The sequence below is a fragment of the Syngnathoides biaculeatus genome, chromosome 19, assembly GCF_019802595.1.
Source record: "Syngnathoides biaculeatus isolate LvHL_M chromosome 19, ASM1980259v1, whole genome shotgun sequence".
Lineage (NCBI taxonomy): Eukaryota > Metazoa > Chordata > Actinopteri > Syngnathiformes > Syngnathidae > Syngnathoides > Syngnathoides biaculeatus.
In genome coordinates this window covers 545162-561685 of record NC_084658.1, presented here as the reverse complement: position 1 = coordinate 561685, position 16524 = coordinate 545162, and the positions used below count along the sequence as shown (strand labels likewise).

At 45.5% G+C, this 16524-nt stretch overlaps 1 protein-coding gene across 3 annotated transcripts in view; it reads right to left on the bottom strand.

The window, feature by feature from the left end:
* Positions 1-16524, bottom strand: part of abcd3a (ATP-binding cassette, sub-family D (ALD), member 3a) — a 179419-nt gene that overhangs the window by 109086 nt on the left and 53809 nt on the right. For all 3 annotated transcript variants that reach the window (XM_061805964.1, XM_061805963.1, XM_061805962.1), the window contains exon 7: positions 12281-12404. In XM_061805964.1, the coding sequence (XP_061661948.1) occupies positions 12281-12404 (124 nt within the window). The remainder of the gene's footprint in view (positions 1-12280; positions 12405-16524) is intronic.

Here is a 16524-nt window from a genome sequence, read left to right as displayed (position 1 = left end):
TCTTTCCACGTCTTGATCAGAAGCAGAACTTCATCCACTTTGGTGGCTAGGGAGCATTGGTTAGCGAGATGAATCGACGGGAGCGGTAGTTGATGTCCCATTTTCCAAAGTTAAGGTTGTAAACCAGCTAGCGTCCCCCTTCGTCGCCGACGCGGAGAAGACTCTCTGATGGCTAAGTCTTCTCTTGTGTACTTGAGTCCCGCGACGCCCAAAAAATACACAATACCAGGGAGAATGTGCGAAAGGCTGCCACACTGGTAGGTGCCATCTTGGTAAAAACAAATTTTACCAAAAACAAAAAAAAAAAAAATCTCCAAAGCCAAATTTGCAAAGAGTTGCAAATAGGAAAGCCAAGTTAACTTGATCCAAAGCTTTCTCTGCATCAAGTAACAATAATTGCATCTACGTTTTTACGCTGTCACATGCTTATTGAACATAGCAAATGTCTGAAATTATTTGTGGAACTTCCTCCTTTCATGAAACCTATCTGGTCAGAGGGAATTTACAACAGGAGTATCTTTTCAAGTCTCGCTGTGATGGTTTACGACATAATCTTGATCTACATTAATCAGTGATAAGGGACGGTAATGAGCCGGAAGAGTGGGGTATTTACCTGGTTTTAGTTACAACTTAAGTGAAGCTGTATTCATATGGTTACTAATTTGAGCTTCATTGTTTATCTCCTTGACAGATCTAAAAAAATAAATAAATAAAGAAGGGTAAGAATTGGCCAAAAACATTTAATGAATTCAACAGGGATTCCACCAGGCTGCGGGCCCATCCAAATTGCATATTTCTGAATGAGTTTTATAATTCTGTAATGGTTAAAGGAGCAGATACAATGTCTCAAGCTTGTACATTATTTAATTGAGGAATGTTTAGACCCTTGATAAAAGTTTCCATTAGTTTTTGTTCGATGATGTGTAGCAGTGAAGCTGTAATTAATGATGTTTTTTTTAATTGCACTGAAGTTGATGCGCAAGGAATTTTCTGTATTTATTATTTTGCTATAAGTTAGTGTACCTTAACTGCTGTAGAAAATCCGCTGCTTTAGATGGCATCTACAGTGGTGCCTGGGTACTCGAACACAATCTATTCCAGAAGGCCGTTTGAAAACTGAAACGTTCGAAAACCGAAGCGGTTTTCCCATTTCATCGAACGGAAAATGAAATGTGTTCCAAGACTAAAGATTTGTTTTTTTTTTTAAAGCGTTTTTTTTTTTAGCTTTCCCTGATAATAAACTGCATAGTAGAAATACATGTGTAGTTTAAATACTTTATATATTTAAATCATTTCAGAAATATATTTATTGATCGCTTAAAATGTATGTTTTAGCAGTAGTATGCTAGTGTAGCACCGGAGAAAAGGAGTCGGAGGCGGAGTGTCGGACACAGGAACAAAACTTGTTTTATTGGCAGACATCAAAACACTACTTTCATAACGGCGGGAACTCTGAACTGCCCACTCCAGAAGAGCAACAACAAAAACAGTCTGTGCGGAACCCCGCCCCCCAACTCGAAGTCCTGCGGGTGAATTATGTAAACACCACACAAACCCCCCCCAGAATTCACTCATAGTCAAAATCCTCGTGCCGTGGAGGGATGACGCCCTGACCCTGGCGGGTGTGCACTGTAGGGGCCGGGGGGGGCGGGGCCGCACTGTCCATTGAGTCACGGGACCAGGGCCCAGGCCACCCCGGCAGGCGCAGGGGCACAGGGCAAAAGGGGACGACCCCGGCGCGGGGGGAGGGCCAACCCCAAAGGCTGGGCAATGTACAGGTGTGCGGGTTTGACCCTGTCCACGGGAACAGTCTCGGGTCTGCCGCCAATGTCCACGAGCAGGCTCTTATTCCCGTGCTCCAGGACCATGAACGGCCCGTCGTATGGGGGGTGCAGAGGTCCACGGTCGGCGTCATGATGAACAAACACAAAATCCGCAGAGCGCAGGTGACGGGGAAGCCGGGTAGCTGGGGTGCCATGTTGCGACGTGGGAACCAGCTCAAACCTTTTGCGGCCTCCAGCATGGAGAACCGTTACCTGGCTGCAGACCAGGGCGCTGTGGCGTCTGGGATGAATTCGCCGGGGACCCGCAGTGGCTGGCCGTAGACGAGCTCGGCGGATAAGGACAACCGGTCCTCCTTGCGGGCGCACCTGAGGCCGAGCATGACCCACGGGAGATTATCCCACCAGTTGCCGTCAGTCAAGCCGGCACGCAGGGCCGCTTTCATGGAGTGGTGGAACCCAACCCTAACCCGTTCGCCTGGGGGTGATAGGCGGTAGTGCGGTGCAGCTTGACCCCCAAACTCTTAGCGACTGCGTTCCAGAGTTCAGAGGTAAACTGAGGGCCACGGTCGGAGGAAAGGTCGCACGGGGTCCCGAAGCGCGCAACCCACATGCCGATGAACGCCCGGGCCACGTTTGAAGACGTTGTCGAGGAGAGGGGAACAGCTTCGGGCCAGCGGGTCGTCCTGTCCACCATAGTGAGCAAGTAGGTGGAACCGTGCGAGGGAGGAAGCGGACCCACCAAGTCGACGTTGACGTGGTCGAACCTCCTCTCGGGGACAGCGAAGGGCTCCAAGGGGGCTTTTGTGTGGCGATGCACCTTAGCCCGCTGACAGCGGGCCACGCACAAGTCGACCCAGGCCTGCACATCTTTCTTAAGACCGCGCCACACGAACTTCTGGGCCACCAGCCTCACGGACGGTTTCCTTCCAGGGTGGGAGAGGTTGTGGACCGCCTCAAAAACAGCCCGCCGCCAGTTTGCAGGGACCAGCGGCCGAGGGTCACACACAGCAACCTGACGCCCGAGTCACCAACCGCGACTTCCTCCAGGCGCAAACCCGTGTCAGAAGTCTTGAGGGCCTGCACCCTGTGGTCCGAGGCCTGGTCTGCGCTCATGCGGGAGTAGTCGAGACCCAGATCCACAGTGCCAACGATTGCCCTGGAGAGGCAGTCCGCGACCACATTGGATTTGCCGGCAATGTGTTGGATGTCCGTAGTGTACTCCAAAATGAACAACAATTGGCGTTGCTGGCAGGCGGACCACGGCTCGGCCACCTCGGACATGGCGAAAGTGAGGGGTTTATGGTCCACATATGCCGTGAACTTAGGACCTTCCAATAGGGAGCGGAAGTGGCGGATCGCCAGCCAGAGGCCAAGGAGCTCCCGATCGAACGTGGTGTATTTGCGCTCCCTGGGGACCAGCTGACGGCTGAAAAAGGCAAGCGGTTGCCAGGCGCCGCCGACCCACTGTTCGAATACGGCTCCAACAGCGTAGTCTGATGCGTTGGTAGTGAGAGCGACAGGGGCCCCGTGGGTCGGGTGGGCCACCATAGCGGCACGACTCAGCGCGGCCTTCGTAGCCTCGAAGGCTTCTATCTGCCTCCACGGAAGGGGGGCGGCGCCGTTCTTGTCGATGAGGTGCCCGAGGAACTGGATAGAGGGCCCCCCGAAAACACACTTCGCCGGGTTGATGATCAGGCCATGCTGCTCGAGTCTTGCGAAGAGGTGGCGGAGGTGCATCAGATGTTCATCCTCCGAGGAGCTGGCGAGGAGGATGTCATCCAAATAGACGAACACAAATAGCAAGCCCCTGAGCACAGAATCCATTAAATCCTGGAAAGATTGTGCCGCATTTTTAAGACCAAACGGCATCCTCAGAAACTCGAACAGTCCAAATGGTGTGATTACAGCAGTCTTGGGAACATCTGAGGGGTGCACGGGAACCTGGTGATACCCGCGCACCAAGTCGACCTTGGAGAACAGGATTTTGCCCGCCAGGTGGGCCGAGAAGTCCTGAATGTGTGGAACAGGGAAGCGGTCGGGCGTAGTGGCGTCGTTAAGGCGGCGGAAGTCACCACACGGTCGCCACCCGCCACTCGGTTTAGGGACGATGTGTAGCGGCAAAGTCCACAGGCTATCCAAGCGGCGGATAATGCCCAGGCGCTCCACGTTGGCAAACTCGGACTTACCGACTGCTAGCTTCTTGTCAAGCCTGGGAACTCACCAAGGAGGAGCTGGCACTTGGTGCCGTCTGAGAGCGAACTGGAGAGACCGCCATAAGTCGCCTCATTGTGGACGCAGGCAACCGTGGAGAAAGTCAGTGCATTACCAGACGGCCCCTCTTAACATCCAACAGTACCCCGTGGGCACAAAAAAAAAAAAAGTCAGCGCAGAGGAGAGGGAACGAGACATCGGCAGTGACAAAAGTCCCATGTGAAGCGCTGACTCCTGAAACACAATTCCACAGTCCTTATGCCATAAGAGCGGATGGGGAGCCATTAGCGGACAGTAGGGGTGGCCCATGAGTCCCGCCAGCGACAGCAGCCGGCTCTTCGTGCCCACGCTCACGGCCGCCGCGGAGCCCGCTTTGGCGTTTCCCGACGCGTCGTAGTTGCAAGGGGCGAGGCACCTCTTCGCTTTCGCACCGAAACGGGCGTGGAAGTAGCACAAGCCTGTGCCAGCACGGCCGTCGGTGGCGATGGGGCCCCTGCTGGATGCCACCCCCGCGCCCGCAGGCGGGTAACTGCGCGTCGCGGCCAGCATCTCAGGGGAGAAGCGCTGGGTGGCCAGGAAGAAACGGTCAGCCTCCTCGGCCAGGGCCCGGGGCTCAGTGACAGTACTGTTAGCGAGCCCCGTCTGAACATGTGGTGGCATGTGCCTGAGAAACAGTTCCATGAAAATGAAATCGGGCTCTTCCGTGCCCAGCAGGTTTAGCATCATTTCCATGAGTTCGGAAAGTTTGCTGTCCCCCAGTCCATTAATAGCCAACAGACGTCGGGCACGCTCCGGCCGTGAAAGCTCAAAAACCTTGAGAAGGTGAGCCTTGATCCCAGAATACTTATCTCGGGCCGGGGGAGAGGTGATGAAGTTCACTGCTCTGGCCGCCGTTGAGCTCCCGAGGGCTGAGACAACGTGGTAATAACGTATGGAATCATCCGAGATCTCGCGGAGGGAGAACTGAGCCTCCGTCTGCGCGAACCACGCTGCCGCGGACGTCTCCCAAAACTCCGGCAATTTGAGGATGGCGGTTGCCATGTTCGGTTCAGTCTCGAAAACGCCGGGACTGACGTTGGGGTCACCAGTGTAGCGCCGGAGAAAAGGAGTCGGAGGCGGAGTGTCGGTCACAGGAACAAGACTCGTTTTATTGCCAGACATCAAAACACTACTCGCATAACGGTGAGAACTCTGTGAACTGCCCACTCCGGAAGAGCAACAACAAAAAAAGTCCGTGCAGAACCCCACACCCCAACTGGAAGTCCCGCAGGTGAATTATGTAAACACCAAACTTGGCTGGGAGTGCAATGGCGTATCTGCAGCAACTCGCCCCCCAGCCTTGTAAACCTTTTTTTTTTTTATTAACAAAAGTGCAGAATAACTTTAAACAAGCAATAATGAGGCGGGAAAAAAACAGGCAAATTTTTTGTTTGCACAGAAAGTACGTAACGTACAAAACAAATGTAACTTGCAACTAGAGGTAGGGTTAATGGAACAAAAGAAAAAAGCAAGGCAAAACAACTGTTTCAAATGTCTTTGGTGGGATGACTCGCCCCTTTTTAACAAAGAAAGAATCTAATGTAGACCGTTTCTACCGTCTTTTGAGCACCTTCCTGAAGTGGCTCATATCAACGTCATTGAAATTTTGCAGTGCTCTGCAACATTCTGCTTCGTTAGGGTGATGGAGTTCTACAAAATTATGGATGTCGTTCCTTTTAGCACAGATAACTTTTATATCGGCACTTGAGACATCCTGACTGCCTTCAGCTTCAACAGACGACATCTCCTCCCCTTCCTCGCCAACACTATCCCCAGCTAACTGTTGCTCGTTTTACGAAAATAAGCAACTTTTTGACTTCCTCCAAGATCTGTGGCCTCTGCTTGGTCAACACAGTTGCTCCTTGAGCAACATCACTTGCTTTGAGGGCATCCTTGTGTTTCAGAATGGTGCTGATGGTCAATTTCGCCATGCCATACTTCTTCGATAGCTCAGAAACACGCACACCAGATTCGTATTCAGCTATCAAATCCTTCTAGAAGTTGACAGTTTTACGCACCACTTCCCTTTTTTCAGCACCAAAAGTTCCACTTGCCTTCTTTGGAGCCATGATTGGGGGTTAATATTACTCAATTGGAAGAAAAAAAATCACTACCCTGAAACGTCCAAGCACAGAGGAGTGTGTGGGTCAACTGGTTGCGTCGCGCGCGTTACATCGTTTCCGTGTTTTTTGGGGGTGCGTTCGAAAGCACAATAACAAATCGGCGTGGGTCAGCTGGTTGGGGCATTAGAATTTCGATTTTCATTCGAAAACCAAAGCAAAAATTTTTGTTCAAAAACCAATTTGTACGAAAACAGACGTTCTAAAACCGAGGCACCACTGTAATTGCTTTGCACTTTGAAATTGATTTTTAACTTTATGTTGGATTACTTGTATACTCTTCTGTGAGGTTTTAAATTTTTTGTTCAATTCCATTTTTAAGTTGTTGCTCTTTTTTCTTATAGCAAGAATATATCATTCCGTGTCGTGTAAAAGTAACTGCCACCTCCTGATTTTTTTTTTTTTGCACATCTGTCACAGACAAAGGTTTCAAATCAAACCAATTTTAATATCACAGAGAGAATAAAATGAAATACAAAATGCAGTTTTCAAATGTCAATTCAATTGACTAAGGCACAATAATTTCCAAACCCTTCTGACCCACTGTGAAAATGTTACTTCCCCCTAATAACCAAACCTAATATGTTGTGCCACTCTTGGCAGCAATAACTGAAATATCGGTCATATCGGTCTGGAGGAATTTTGTCCCCCTCTTATTTGCAGAATTGTTTCAACACCGCCATATTGGAGGGTTTCCTAGCATGAATTTCATGTTTAATGTCACACCACAGCATCTCCATTGGATTTAAATACAGACTGACTTACGCACTCCAAAACATTTTTTTAAGCCATTCAAAGGTTGGCTTGCTCGTGAGTTTCAGTTAATTGTCCTGCTGCATGACCCAAGAGCACACATAACGATGACCTGACATTCTTCCTTACTGGTAGCAAAAGCAGCTGAATTTACTGTTGCATCAATTACAGCAAGCTGTCCTGGGTCCCGAGGCAGAAATGCAGTCCCAGACCATTACATTGTCACCACCATGCTTCATTGTTGGCATTTTTTTTTTTTAATCAAATGCTTTGCCATTTTTACTCTACATGTAACAGGGCGCACACCTTCCAAAAAGTTCAACTTTTGACTGATAAGTCCACAGAATGTTTCTCCAAAATCTTGAGGATCATCAAGATGTTTGGCCAATGAGAGACAAGCCTTTTTATTCTTTGCTGACAGCAGGGGTTTTAGCCTGGGAACCAGTGTCTTTGTGGTAGTCATGAACACTGACCTTAACTGAGACCAGCGAGTTCTGTAGGTCTTTAGATGATGTTTGACGTTCTTTTGTGACCTCCTGGATAAGTCATTGTTGCAATCTTGGAGTAAGTCTAGTTGGTCAACCACTCCTTCATTGTCTCATAGTTATATTAAAATTGGTTTGATGATTTGAAAGCTTTTTGTGTGATATACAAGAAAAACTGAAATCAACTTTTTCACAGCACTTCTTTTCCTTGTCCCGTTAGGGGTGGCCACAGTGTGTCATCTTTTGCCATCTCAGCCTATCTCCTGCATCTTCCTCTCTAACCCCAACTGCCTTCATGTCTTCCCTCAGCACATCCATAAACCTTCTCTTTGGTCTTCCTCTCGCTCTTTTGCCTGGGAGCTCCATCCTCAGCATCCTTCTACCAATATGCTCACTCTCTCGCCTCTGAACATGTCCAAACCATCGAAGTCTGCTCTCTCTCATCTTGTCTCCAAAACATCCAACTTTGGCTGTCCCTCTAATGAGCTCATTTCTAATCCTATCCAACCTGGTCACTCCGAGCAAGAACCTCAACATCTTCATTTCTGCCACCTCCAGTTCTGCTTCCTGTTGTTTCTTCAGTGCCACTGTCTCTAATCCGTACATTATGGCCGGCCTCACCACTGTTTTGTAAACTTTGCCCTTCATCCTAGCAGAGACTCTTCTGTCACATAACACACCAGACATCTTTCGCCAGCTGTTCCAACCTGCTTGGACCCGTTTCTTCACTTCCTTGCCACACTCACCATTGCTCTGGATTGTCGACCCTAAATATTTGAAGTCCTCCACCCTCGCTATCTCTTCTCCCTGGCGCCTCACTCTTCCCCCTCCACTTTTCTCATTCACGCACATATATTCAGTTTTACTTTGGCTAATCTTCATTCCTTCCCTTTCTATTGCATGTCTCTATCTTTCTAATTGTTCCTCTGCATGCTCCCTGCTTTCACTGCATATCACAATATCATCTGCGAACATCATGGTCCAAGGGGATTCCAGTCTAACCTCATCTGTCAGCCTATCAATTTCCACTGCAAACAGGAAGGGGCTCAGAGCTGATCCCTGATGCAGTCCCACCTCCACCTTAATTTCCTCTGTCACACTTAAGGCACACCTCAACATTGTTCTGCTGCCATCATACATGTCCTGTACTATTTTAACATACTTCGTCTGCCACACCAGACTTATGCATGTAGTACCACAGTTCCTCTCTTGGTACTCTGTCATAGGCTTTCTCTAGATCCACAAAGACACAATGTAGCTCCTCCCGACCTTCTCTGTACTTTTCCACGAGCATCCTCAAGGCAAATAATGGATCTGTGGTACTCTTTCTAGGCATGAAACGATACTGTTGCACGCAGACACAAACTTCTGTCCTGAGTTTAGCCTCCACTACTCTTTCCCATAACTTTGTGTGGCTCATGAACTTTATTCCTCTGTAATTCCCACAGCTCTGAACATCGCCTTTGTTCTTAAAAATGGCAACTAGAACACTTTTCCTCCATTCTTCAGGCATTTATTCGCCCGCTAGTATTCTGTTGAATAGGTTAGTCAAAAATTCCACAGTCATCTTTCCAAATTGCTTCCATACCTGCACCGGTATGTCATCAGGACCAACTGCCTTTCCATTTTTCATCCTTTGTAGTGCCTTTCTGACTTCCCCCTTAGTAATCATTGCCACTTCCTGGTCCTTGACACTTGCCTCTTCAACTCTTCCTTCTCTCTCATTTTCTTCATTCATCAACTTCTCAAAGTATTCTTTCCATCTATTTAGCACACTACTGGCACCAGTCAACACATTTCCATCTCTATCCTTAATCACCCTTACCTGCTGCACATCCTTTCCATCTCTATCCCTCTGTCTGGCCAACCTGTAGAGATCCTTTTCTCCTTCTTTCGTGTCCAACCTGGTGTACATGTCTTCATATGCCTCTTGTTTAGCCTTCGCCACCTCTACCTTTGCCCTACGTCGCATCTCGATGTACTCCTTTCGCCTCTCCTCAGTCCTCTCAGTATCCCACTTCTTCTTTGCTAATCTCTTTCCTTGTATGACTCCTTGTATTTTGGGGTTCCACCACCAAGTCTCCTTCTCCCCTTTCCTACCCTCTCAATACAGCTTTTCAGGTTTACCACAACAGAGATGGTGATAAGGTTGGAGAGCTGTTTAATGGCAGAAACTATCCCATTCCTTCCTCCCGAACGCATCAAAATTGGGGTCCTTCAATAGATATGTGTTCAAGGACCATGTTGGTGGGGGTCCCAAATTTGGTTCAACTATTACATGAAGAAAAAATGGTGCATGATCACAGATGACTATGCATTTTGGGAGTATCTGAATTGTTTGAAAGAAAAATTTATTCTTAATAAACACTGGTTAACTAACGAAAAAAATGTGTATTCTCTTTTAATGGGGTTTTTCAGCCTCCTAAATCAATCAGAAGCAGCGCAAGAACATCCAAATTCTTTGGCGGTCTTGATCAGCTGAAGTTCATGAATTTTGTTGGCTTGGGAGCGTAGATTCCCGTGATTATAGTCTCTGATGGTAATCAAGTAATTTCCTGTGTACCTGAGTACCGTGACGACCGAAAAACACAGAAACGTTAACAGTCCCAGGGAGCACGTACCAAAGGTAACCACAATGGTAGGTGCCATATTGATGACCAACAACAAGAATGAAAAACGTGACAAAAGTCATCCAAAAATGTTTGAATGTATTGAGACGATTGCCATTTTTTTAAAGATTTGCATGATCTAATTCTGGATTTAATATAAGATTAAAATCTTCCGTAATAATTATTGAGTAGGCTGACAAGTTTAACAAGTGTATAAAGAGTATGTGAAAGAAGGTTGGATCATCTTTATTTGAATGGTGTATACTGATAATTGCACCAAGGTTGTTGAAGACTTGAGGCCTGTAGAATTAAATACCGACCTTCTGGATCCACTACTCTCATATTTATTGTATAAAGTAATCTTCTATGAACGAGAATTGGGACTCCTCTTTGTCTGCAGTTATAAAAGGCCCAAAAAATTTTTTTGTAATTAGAATCAATGAGGCATTTTTCTTCTATTCGTAAGGTTTCTTGTAATTTAAGTACAACTTTTAAATTTGGCTATGTAATCCATCATCTTGAGTCGCTTTGTTCATGATTGAACGCCATTGACATTCCAAGACACGAAAGCCAAGCGTGACATAAAATGGGTGTGTGCATCATCATTTTAAATAGCATTAGAACCCTGCATTCTTTGTTGTTACTTTAATGGACAACTTTCAATATTTTTTTTGTTGTAATTTTACTGAGAAAAGGTGCTAAATATTCTCTCTTAAAGTCCAGTGATGCTACGGTAAAGAGAATAACGAACAAAGTTTGAAAATGGGAAACAAAAAGTAACAAGAGGGTGATATGATGTTGGGTTATGGTTAACTGTGGTGTGGAAAAGAAGATTTAGGTGACTTGTGTGTTTATTGTGTGAGGAACCAGGTTGTGCAGGGATGCAGAAAGATTGGAGTGAAGGTTGTTTGTGATTTGCGTTATTCGGTTTCTTGTTTACCGAAGTTGAAGTAGAAGAATGATACAGAATTCTATACATTACCTAACAGCAACCTATATAAAAAAAAAAGTACTCATCTCGAATAGCCAGGGAGTGATGATGGTATCTTGAAAATAGTTCACCATCGACAAGCTTGTTTATGACCAACCATTCTCATTTGCTTTTGTCTTGGAAATTATTCATCAATGGGTAAAAAGTTTTACGGCTCTTGTTGATTTCCTTGGGGAACTGACCGTTCCTTCCAAATTAAGTTCCTTTGGATTTTCTGATGAAAGTGTTCAAACTTTGCAATGACAGGACCAGGTCAATTTCTTGGACGAGGGCCTCCTGTGACAAGTGATAAGTGAAAAGTAATCTTGTCAACTGTATCTTGCAGTATCTTAAGGACAGACAAATTTTGAATCTGAATTTCAGGATGTTGTGAAGCATTTTCTGGCATGCCCGAGTAGATGAGGGTGTCATGTATGCTTCTTGAATGAAGAGCCAGGTGTTTCTTTCAAAACCTGATATTCCAATCTGAGAGTTTGTAATTCCGCAGAATCATACATCATCATATGGTTGACCAAGGTGTGGCATTATCCAATTGTAAATCCTTCGTCTGCTGCGTGAATTCCAAACTCTGAGTTTGGTCGTGCTCCTTGCTGCTGGCAAATGACCCTTCACTGCCGATTGAGTCGTTGGCGTTGGGACTCTGCTGCACGGATGACATGTGGATCTTTAACAAGGTACTGGTGCTCATGAAGTTGACAAAAGAGATGGGGAAAAAAAAAGAACGAAACGACCATGCAGTGTTTCCACATACTTGTGAAAAGAGGAATTTTTTCTTGTAATAACTGTTTTTTGATCTACGCAAGAGGCGCTGTCATGCTTTTTGTCTTCATAAGATCATACAGTCTCTGGTGTAGTCACAGCCTGCACCCTGGGGTCCTTCGAGGATGACTATATTGATAAATCACCAGTTATGGCATTAAATGTGCGTACAGGGCATTTTAAGCACACATTTGTGCAAACACGGCTGTGCGAACACAGTGAATGAGGCCGAATGTGCTTGTGATGATTGTCTTTCCTTGACCACCTGATATTTACACACACAATAATCAATGTTTTTTCTAAAAATATGCAGTTCTGTAATTGCTCCACTTATCCCACAATTAAAATTAATACGATCACTAAAATCTCAACAGTATCAGTTTATCTGGCAAAGTAAACAATTGCTGGCGGATTTCTGAAGAGTTCTTCTGACATGGATGTATAAATCTATTCCTCAAAATTATATTAATTTTTCTCCAATTTTATCAATTACACAACCTTAATGCAAAGACCTAACAAAGTCTCAAACCTTGCTGAGGTTGGAATAGAGGTCCACCACACTGTTGCAGAATTTTTCCACATCCTGAGTCAGCAACTGGTCTGCATTCGCAATCCGGTTGTCCAAATTGCCCATTTTGTAGTAAGTGAAGCCCCTGTGAGACAGGACCAGGGTCAAATGTTAAGACTTTTTGAGTGTTGGACCGAGCCAAGTTATGGTGGCCTGGTCAGAACTTGCACTTTCCTGGATATGACATAATACGTAAAATTTTATTGATTATTTCATATTTAGCATTTTCATATAGTATTATGTATTTGTAAATGCATACTGTGCAATTGGTGGGAGGCTAAGTTTCAGGGAGAATTGTGTGTTTGAGTGTATGCATGCACACGCCCTTCATGAATGTAATTTACCTTTATTATTTTCAGCCATGCAAAAACCGAAGACATGAAAAATGTGACAAAAAATAACATTATAGTACGGGCTGGCCACAGAATTAAAAAAAATAATGATAACATGAATTAACCAATCTAGAAACTGTGTCACATGAAAGGAATCCTCCTCTTTCAGAAGTAATTCTGGAACATTGAAAAATCTGTTTCACTTCACATCAATCACCAAATTCAAAGGGCACAAGACTTATGAGAAAGGTTGATATATTGTGCATACAAGAGAGCAGGTGGAAAGGGAGTAAGGCTCGAAGTTTAGGAGCAGGGTTTAAATTATTTTACCATTGGGAAGAGAATTGGAATACGGGATATTTTAAAGGAAGAGGTGGCTAAGAATGTGTTGGAGGTGAAAAGAGTATCAGATCGAGTAATGAGGCTGAAGTTTGAAATTGAGGGTTTTATTTATAATGTTATTAGCAGCTATGCCCCACAGATAGGATGTGACCGAGAGTTGAAAGTGAAATTCTGGAAGGAACTAGATGAAGTAGTTCGGAGTATCCCAGACAGAGAGAGAGTTGTGATTGGTGCAGATTGTGATGGAATATCGGTGAAATAAACAGCTATGGGTAAATATAACATCCAGCAGGGGCAGATGGTGGAGTTTACAAAAAGGAATCAGATGGACAGCCAAATTGGAGGTTTCAGAGACAAGGTTTGAGAGAGCATATTTCGCTGGTTTGGACATGTCCAGAGGCAAGAGAGTGAGTATATCGGGAGAAGATACCTGAGGATGCAGCTGCCAGGCAAAACAGCAAAAGGAAGACCAAAGAGAAGGTTGAAAGGTTGATGGATGTTGTGAAGGTAGACATGAGGGCAGTTGGTGTTAGAGAGGAAGATGCTGGAGATACACTTAGACGAAAAAAGATGGCATGCTGTGGCGACCCCTAACGGGACAAGCAAGAGGAAGATCTTCATTGTCAACCGGGTCGTTTTTTTTTTTTTTTTGCAATCCGGTGTCAAAAAAACGAAAGCAGCTTCATTTTAAGACAATCCTCTAACTTTGCATCTTTCTCTTCAGCTTGGGTATTTCGGAAGCAGCTTTAAGATCAAAAGGCGAATCTGGCTTTTCTTTTTTTGGGGCAGGGGTTCTTAAAGTGAGATAGTACGGATTGTGAGACGATCTGACTTTTTTTGGGGCGGGTTTGCGATGCACTGAATCCGCGAAGTAGAGAGGGATAACTGTGTGTGTGTGTAATATATATATATATATATATATATATATATATATATATATATATATATATATATATAGAGGGAGGGAGAGAGAGAGAGAGAGAGAGAGAGAGAGAGAGGAGAGAGAGAGAGAGAGAGAGTGAGAGGGAGAGATTATTGCTGTTCAGTTAAAAAGATGTGCAGCCATGATTAAGCAAGCATTGTGATTACATGCCGTACGATGAAGTAAAAATGACTCATTTGACTATTATAATTAGACTTTCTTGAAATATATGTTTTACCGTGAGACTCATCACTTTTGTATAACACATTTTCTGTTAATTTGTAGTTTTGCAATTTTAAGTCCAGTCCAAACTGAAATCTCAGACCAAAACAAAGATGCTCTATTCAATTTGTGGACACAACCTTTGGTCTCCAGTGCTGTTGGGTTCCATTCTCACTAACGAGAAGTGGGAGACAGCATACGTCAGAACAGTTTTCCTGTGTCTCAGTGGAGTTTCCAAGTTTCCTTTGTGTTTCTTGAGATTATAACTGATTTTTATTGAGAACCAGGGTCGATCCGTTGACTAGAACAAAGTTCCTTGAGTGACTGAGACAAAAGCGAAAACGCTAGTTATAAACAGCATGGAAAAAGTAACCTATCAACAACAAGGAAACAAATATTGATGTCTGGGACTGTAGTGCAGTACTCTCTGAGGGAAGGACAGGACAAGATAGGACAGGAAAAGAAGTATGGAGTACAAGGGTGATGACCAACTGTACAACTCAAATGTGGTGGGATTGACAAAGTGAATTTTGGAGACAAAGTTAGAGATATGAGACTTGAATGGTTTGGACACATCCAGAGGAGAGTAGAAGGGCGGAAGGATGACAAGAATGGAGCTGTAAAGCAAGATAGCAAGAGGAAAATAGAGTTAGTGAGGACATGACATGAGGACAGTTGGTGTTAGAGGGGAGGATGCAGAAGAAAAGCTTGTATGGAAAAGGACACGCTGTGGCGACCCTTAGCAGGACAAGCTGAAAAGTGGATTATTTTGTACATTGTTGATTATCTGTACAAATTGAAGGACCCGATTGAAAATGAGATAATGCATCCCAAAGTGTTATTGTTGAAATGAATACCAGTGCGTAAATAATTAATATAAAATATTTATTTAAAGGCAGCATTCCCCAGAACCTTTACTGACTTTGACTGTTTTGTGTAAAAGTGTTTTATCTACAAATTTCTTTTGAGGGTAGCTATGATTCACAAACTGTATGCAGTTAACTATTGCTACAGTCGAAACAACCATTTTGAGCCCTGTGCTGATGACGACACTCAGCAAGGGAGGTCGAAGTTGTCAGCACATTCAATATGTGTGTCAGGCAAGAAAACCAAAAGACAAATAATCATGGTACATTGAGCTGCATATGTTTAGGGTTGGGTGTTAAGAATTGAGAACAAATTGGAACGAGCACAAACATTCCGGTAGTCCGAGATTGTTTAACTCTAAAAATTTCAGTACCCAGTTCTTGTGCCTTTTCTGAGGTCCCCTAAGGAGAAGTGAAAAACAGAATGCACACAAAGATGAAGCAGCAGCAAACGAGTGTGTTAAATTTCCATCCATCCATCCCAGACTTCCCTTTCCCCAGCCAGTTCTTCCAGCTCTTCCGGACGGATCCCGAGGTCTTCCCAAGCCAGGAGAGAGAGAGTCTCTCCAGCGCGTCCTAGGTTGTCCTCGGGGTCTCGTTCCAGTGGGACATGCCCGTAACACCTCACCAAGGAGGCATCCAGGAGGCATCATAATCAGATGTCCCAGCCACTTCATCTGGCTCTTCTCAATGCGCAGGAGTAGCGGATCAACACTGAGCCCCTCCCGGATGACCGAGCTTCTCATCCTATCTTTAAGGAAGAGCCCGGAAACCCTGCGGAGGAAACTAATTTCGTCCGCTTGTATCCGGGATCTTGTTCTTTCGGTCACGACCCACAGCTCATGCCCATAGGTGAGGGTAGGAACATAGATCGACTGGTAAATTGAGAGCTTCGCCTTTCGACTTAGCTCACTTTTTACCACAACGGACCGATACAAAGTCCACATTACTGCAGACGCTACACCGATGCGTCTGTCGATCTTCCGCTCCATTCTTCCCTCACTCGTGAACAAGACACCAAGATACTTGAACTCCTCCACTTGGGGAAGGATCTCATCCCCGACCTGGAGAGGGCACGGCACCCTTTTCTGACTGAGGACCATAGTCTCGGATTTGAAGGTGCTGATTCCCATCCCGGCCGCTTCACACTCTGCTGTGAATCGCTCCAGTGACAGCTGGATATCACGGTTTGATGAAGCCAACAGAACCACATCATCCGCAAAGAGCAGGGATGCGATGCTGAGGCCACCAGACCAGACACCGTCTACACCTCGGCTGCGCCTAGAAATTCTGACCATAAAAGTTATGAACAAAAACAGTGACAAAGAGCAGCCTTGGCGGAGTCCAACTCTCACCGGAAACAAAGGGAGGCTGAGGAGTGTGATCCCTCTATAGTTGGAACAGACCTCGAGTCACCCTTCTTGAAAAGGGGGACCACCACCCCAGTCTGTCAATCCAGAGGCACTGTCCCTGATGTCTAAGCGATGTAGCAGAGCCGTGTCAACCAGGACACCCCCACAA